At 37.5% G+C, this 5,970-nt stretch overlaps 2 protein-coding genes across 2 annotated transcripts; both read left to right on the top strand.

Annotated features, from left to right (window-relative positions):
* The first annotated feature begins 986 nt into the window (after positions 1-986).
* Positions 987-1,451, top strand: LOC145616821 (uncharacterized). Its single transcript, XM_081671545.1, has one exon. The coding sequence runs from the start codon at positions 987-989 to the stop codon at positions 1,449-1,451; it is 465 nt and encodes a 154-aa protein (XP_081527671.1).
* A 625-nt stretch (positions 1,452-2,076) lies between these two features.
* On the top strand, positions 2,077-5,970 carry LOC145617968 (epoxide hydrolase 1-like). The gene is made up of 4 exons (XM_081672740.1): positions 2,077-2,703; positions 3,791-4,029; positions 4,697-4,958; positions 5,604-5,970. Exons 1-3 carry the CDS (start codon positions 2,233-2,235, stop codon positions 4,941-4,943), a joined length of 957 nt encoding a protein of 318 aa, XP_081528866.1. The 5' UTR covers positions 2,077-2,232; the 3' UTR covers positions 4,944-4,958; positions 5,604-5,970.

Here is a 5,970-nt window from a genome sequence, read left to right on the forward strand (position 1 = left end):
TGGCTATTTCTGTTGTGGATTCTAACTTAGCTCAGGGGATCCAGGCTAGTTACACTCTAGATGATAACACTACTGCTATTCTGAACAAGTTACAGCAAGGGCAATCTATACCTCACTTCACTTTGAGAGATGGTTTACTGAGAAGAAAAGGAAAGCTGGTTATTGGTCCAAATAATATTTGGAAAAAGAAGCTCCTGCAATGGCATCACTCTTCTCTAGAGGCAGGACATTTTGGCAGGGAACATACTTTGAAGAGAATGCAGTCACTTTTTTATTGGAGGGGCATGACAAGGGATGTTAGTCAGTATGTTAGAAAGTGTGTGGTGTGCCAAGCTTCTAAGTATGATACTGCTGCCAAACTAGGCTCTTTACAGCCTTTACCAATTCCTGATGAAGTCTGGACTGATATATCCATGGACTTCATTTCTGGTTTGCCTTTGTCTATGAACAAGAATGTTATTTTTGTTGTGGTAGATAGACTGAGCAAATATGCCCATTTTATCTCTCTGAAACACCCATTCACTGCTGTGGATGTAGCTCGGGCCTTTTTAGACTATGTCTTTAAATTACATGGCTGGCCTAGAAGTATTGTGAGTGATAGGGATGCTGTCTTTTTGAGTCAATTCTGGAAGGGTCTCTTTTCTCTTCAGGGCACTGAGTTCCTACTGTCTTCTGCTTATCATCCAAAGACAGATGGTCAAACTGAGGTTGTTAATAGGTGTTTGGAATCTTATTTGAGGTGCATGATTAGTGACTGCCCTAAAGAGTGGTGCAAGTATCTACCTATGGCAGAATGGTGGTACAATACTCATTTTCACTCAGCTGCTCAAATGACACCTTATAATATTGTCTATAATCAGCCCCCTCCTTTGCATCTCCCTTACTTACCTGGTGAGTCTCACAATGCTGTAGTTGATAGATGTATGCAAAAAAGGGAAGCTATGATTCAAGTTCTCAAGGGTAATCTATTAAAGGCTTAGCATCGAATGAAAATTCAAGCTGATAGGAAGAGATCTGAGAGAGTTTTTGCTGTAAATGATTGGGTTTGGTTAAAACTGCAGCAATACAGACAACAATCTGTGCAGTTCAGGAGCAACAATAAGCTTGCTGCTAAGTATTTTGGGCCTTTCAAAGTACTCTCAGCTGTTGGCAAAGTGGCTTACAAGCTGCAATTACCTAACTCAGCTAAGATACACAATGTTTTCCATGTGTCACAACTCAAGCCATTCAGAGGTGACCTGCCTCAAGTTGCTCAGATCCCTTCTGAAGTTGAGCATGACACTACTACACCTGTCTTGCCTGCTGCAATTGTTCAGCACAGGGTTTTGGATGTTGCTGGTGTCCCTCAGCAGCAGTTTCTAGTTCAGTGGCAGAATGCTCCAACTCATGATGCTACTTGGATTTCAAAAGATGATTTTGAAGCTCAGTTCCCAGGTTTTCCTCACACCTGACTTGTGGGCAAGTCTCTTAAAGGGGGAGGGTATGATATAGGAGTTTTGGCTAAATAAATTCATTGTATGAAAGTTGTTACTTTTGGCGGGAAAGTTGGTTAGCAGCTTCATTTTTGTCGTTTCCTAGTTTGTTACAAGAAGATGCTTTTTGTCTGAATTTGTTACAAGCTGAGCTGTAATATATAATTAGTGGTTGTAATATCATAATCATAATGATAATTACAATCTTATCTCCCTATCTCTCTCTTCTCTAATTCTCTCTCTCTCTCTCTCTCTCTAATCATCTTCTTCTTCCTCACGTTTCTTTTCTGGTTCATTTCCTCTGTTCTTCTGAGTTTATTTTCATTCAGCAAATTCACCCTTATCATACGTACACAAGAAAACTTTTAGACTATTCAGATAACCTTAATTTCTAATAACAATTTTGTTGCTTGATTTGCATTCTAAATTTATCAAGGTGACGACAAACTTGGCTTTTCTCTCTCTCTCTCTCTCTCTCTCTTTTTTTTTTTTTTTTCTTTTTTTCTCTCCCACGATTAAAATACACATGCAATACGCCACGTGGCACAAATCTATACCAAAAGTCAAAGGTCCCAAATTTTCCAACGTGAAACTTGAATTGATTCATCTTCTTTCTCGTGTTCTTCCTTTTCATTTCCCCCCGAAAGTGAAGGAACAAATTCACTGAACCATAAAAACAAAAAAACCCACAAATATAAATCTTCACCAATCATAAACAACCCCAGAAATTCTTCCTCCAAAAAAAACCCAGAAAAAAAAAATGGACAAAATCTCTCACAGAAAAATCCCAGTAAATGGCATAAACATGCACATAGCAGAAATCGGGGACCCCACAAAACCAACAATCCTCTTCCTCCATGGATTCCCCGAGCTCTGGTATTCATGGCGTCACCAGCTTCTTGCCGCCGCCGCCGCCGGTTACCGCGCCGTCGCACCGGACCTTCGTGGGTACGGTGACACCGACGCGCCGCCGTGTTCGTCGAACTACACCTCGTTTCATGTCGTCGGAGATTTAATCTCTCTCCTTGATTTTCTCGAAATTGAGCAGGTTTTGTTGGTGGGTCATGATTGGGGTGCGATTATTGCTTGGCATTTCGCTCTGTTTCGGCCTGATAGAATTAAGGCTTTGGTTAATTTGAGTGTTCCGTTTTCGCCGAGGAACCCTAATCGGAAACCTGTTGATGGGTTGCGTAAAGCTCTTGGAGATGATTTTTATATCTGTAGATTTCAGGTAGTTTTTTGGTTTTTTTTTTTTTTTTTTAAAGTGTGTTTTTTATGTAATCAATGAATGTTTTGTGTAATTTTTGGTTGGTGTTCGTGATCTTTTTGATGTTGACATGTTTAGTTCATTTAATTCTTCTATTTTGTGGTTTGTTGAATACTGTTTGATCATTTATTGATCTTGGATTTATGAACAAAAGAGGCAAATCAGTTGATTTTTTTGGTGGTTTGTGTAATTAATGTTTTTTTTTTTTTTTTTCTTTCTGATTTTTGAGTGAATTGAAGTCTACCCCCAAGTCCCCAGTTTCTGATTTTGAGTGGAAAAATGGATTTTTGAGTGAAAATAAACTACCAATTGAGAATTTCCTTCATTGATATTCTATGTACATTCATTGGGTGTATACTATATAGTATATACCCCCATTTCCCATTTAATTGCTATGTTGATAGCAAATGAATATGTAGGATTGTAAAAGTTAGATGCTGGCTTTTTACTCTTTTGAATTAGAACTGTAATTTTTGTTATTTACTGATAAATAAATTGATGGGGTTTTTATGGAGAATTATTTGATGGCTTGTAAGTCTTCTTTTTGGTGTATGAGGACAAATTCAACCTGGTACGCTACTCGAATTTAGTTCTGGCTAATTAACTATTTCCAGTAATCTATTTATTTAACCCTAATTTGATTGATGCTTAACATGTTTGGTTTTTTTTTTTTTTCTTGGCTGATGATGATTTTGACCTGTTTAGTCAATAGACTGCCAATTATCGAATACGGAGGATTATGGAGTAGTAATAGTTCTCTTTCTTATTGAAACACATTTCTCTCAATGAAATGCACTATTGTGTATTCTGCTCAGAAGCTATTTGCCTATTTCACTGAAGTTAATTACATTGGTAGTTCAGTTGCCCGCTCTGGCAACATTGTTTGGACAACTATCAGACGAATCAGTTATTGGCTCATTTCCTCTTTGATAAGTATGGACACGAATCGTATCTTCATTGCACTTACCTTCTGGCGTAGTCCCAGAGGTTACATGAATTTAATAGTATCCTCATTACAGTGCATCCTTGACTAATTACTGTCATACTGTAGGAACCTGGAGAGATGGAGGAAGAATTTAATAGTATCGATACTGCTAGATTAATGAAGCAATTTCTTGTATCCCGTGATCCAAAGCCTCCTTGCATACCTAAAGGGAAAATGGCAGCAAGTGCACAAAAGGCTATTACTTTGCCTCCATGGCTTTCAGAGGACGACATCAACTATTTTGCTGAAAAGTTCAAACAGACAGGCTTTACTGGTGGTCTGAACTACTATCGAGCCATGAACCTGTATGTTTCTCCTTAGTCTTGGAATTGTTAATAGACTCTTATTGTGTGATCATTGTCCTTACACTTTTACATCACTTAAAGACTAGCTTGAACTTGAGATGGTGTGATGAGGCATAAGCCATTATGCTAAAGTATATGTATCTCTAGTGCTATTTTATACAGTGTCAGGGATACACATACACTCATTGCTAGAATTCACAGTGTCAGGTAAATGCTTACTTGATTAAATTTTTGGCAATTGACTATGTATTTTCACCAAGAATCATTCAATAAGGTTCCAAGTGTTTGCTCTAGAGACATGGAATTGAGGCTTGTATGAACCATATCCATTTGCATTCGTGAATCTTTATGAACATTGTAGAACAAAAGAAAGGGCATTTATAAACATTGTCTTCTTTTATTTTGGTAGACCATTATAGGCCTTTGAAATAGTTAGTTTTTCCCAAAATCGATATATATAGCTTCGGCATGTTAGTGCTGACTCATAAACTCATTTTCACGGCAATTAGGATTTGAATTACCGGGAATCCATTACTTATTTCTTAGGACTAACAAGGTTCCCAATGCAAATGTGTTGATTATATGATTTTGTGGCATTTCAATTTTTATAGGCCACAGAATAATGAACTATTTATTAATGCTGTACACTTTCTTTTTTTATTGGTAGGACTTGGGAGCTCATGGCACCATGGACAGGGGTGCAAGTCAAAGTACCAGTTAAGTTCATTTTGGGGGAGCTGGACATAACCTATAGTTTTCCACACATGAAGGATTACTTACACAAGGGTGGGTTCAAGAGAGAAGTACCACTTTTGGCTGAGCTTGTTGTAATGGAAGGAGCTGCTCACTTCATCAATCAAGAAAAGCCAGAAGAAATAAGCAACCATATTTTGGAATTCTTTGAAAAGTTTTAATCCTCTGGTAGTCTGGTATATCTCAAGATGCTCTTTGCTTGGTTAATACATTTCAATATTCAACTTATGTCATTTTAGAATAAGCAGAGCACGCTCTAATTAGCTGTAAACATGATTAACAAAGGTGTTGATATGGTGTGTCCCTTGTATAGTGCTCTCCATCTTTAGGATCTCCTCCTTTTCCATTGTATAGTGTTTAGTGTTTAGTTGTCCCCCTTTGTGACTTTGTCCCAATTGTTGAGATTCAAATACAGTAAGTTTTAGAGATGACCCTTGGATTCTTTCGCCAATACATCTTTTTCTTGCCATAATGTCTAAAATATCTTGTGTTAAGTTTTTTTGAATGGTTTTGTTTCTAATGCTATAATTGTTATTTTAGGGGCATGTATATTAGTTGCTATACTCCCTTGTTGCACCCCTTTTATAAGAGATAGGAGGTTACAAACTTACAATAGTTGGCTAGTTCTCTGTTATCCAGGCATAGGGTTAGGGGTCGAATCTCACCAAGCTTATTCTAGGAGTGCTGGAGGGGTTTCCTAAGTCCCCCTCCTAGGATAAGTCTTCTCCTTACCACAGAAAAAAAAATAAAATTTATTAGTTCTATACTTGAATTTATATCATCATAGCTAGAATTATTTACACTATCTTTTTCTGTGCTAGGATTGCAAGCCTAGCAAGTATAACTTGGTAGATTGGCAGCCGGTGTTGAGCAAAGGTTGTGTTCTTGAGCGACTTGCTGTGAGAACAAGCTTGCTATGGTGTTCTTTATAATAAGACGTGTTGGCCTTGGTATGTGTTGACATTCTACAAGATCTTGGCTTCTTGTCTGGAAAGGAAGTCTTTGTTGATAAGTTTCCTGATTATTACTCTGTGATTAATAATTAGGAATGTAATATATTATTGTTGTGAGTACTGCAATATATTTGGTACTATTAAGGACACCATCAATAAAGAAATAATTAAATCCTAGTTCTAGTTCTAGTTCTGTTTATTTGTTTGTGCTTGTATGAGGGTGCACAAGACGTAA

Source organism: Chenopodium album, chromosome 26, assembly GCF_948465745.1.
Source record: "Chenopodium album chromosome 26, dcCheAlbu1.1, whole genome shotgun sequence".
NCBI classification, from domain to species: Eukaryota; Viridiplantae; Streptophyta; class Magnoliopsida; order Caryophyllales; family Amaranthaceae; genus Chenopodium; species Chenopodium album.

What these genes read in the sequence shown, in the direction of transcription:
- LOC145616821 (XM_081671545.1), top strand. Translation starts at nt 987, where the DNA reads ATGAAAATTCAAGCTGATAGGAAGAGATCTGAGAGAGTTTTTGCTGTA.
- LOC145617968 (XM_081672740.1), top strand. Translation starts at nt 2,233, where the DNA reads ATGGACAAAATCTCTCACAGAAAAATCCCAGTAAATGGCATAAACATG. An exon ending in TTTATATCTGTAGATTTCAG is followed by an intron (nt 2,704 to 3,790) that starts GTAGTTTTTTGG and finishes GTCATACTGTAG; the next exon opens with GAACCTGGAGAGATGGAGGA. An exon ending in TACTATCGAGCCATGAACCT is followed by an intron (nt 4,030 to 4,696) that starts GTATGTTTCTCC and finishes TTTTATTGGTAG; the next exon opens with GACTTGGGAGCTCATGGCAC.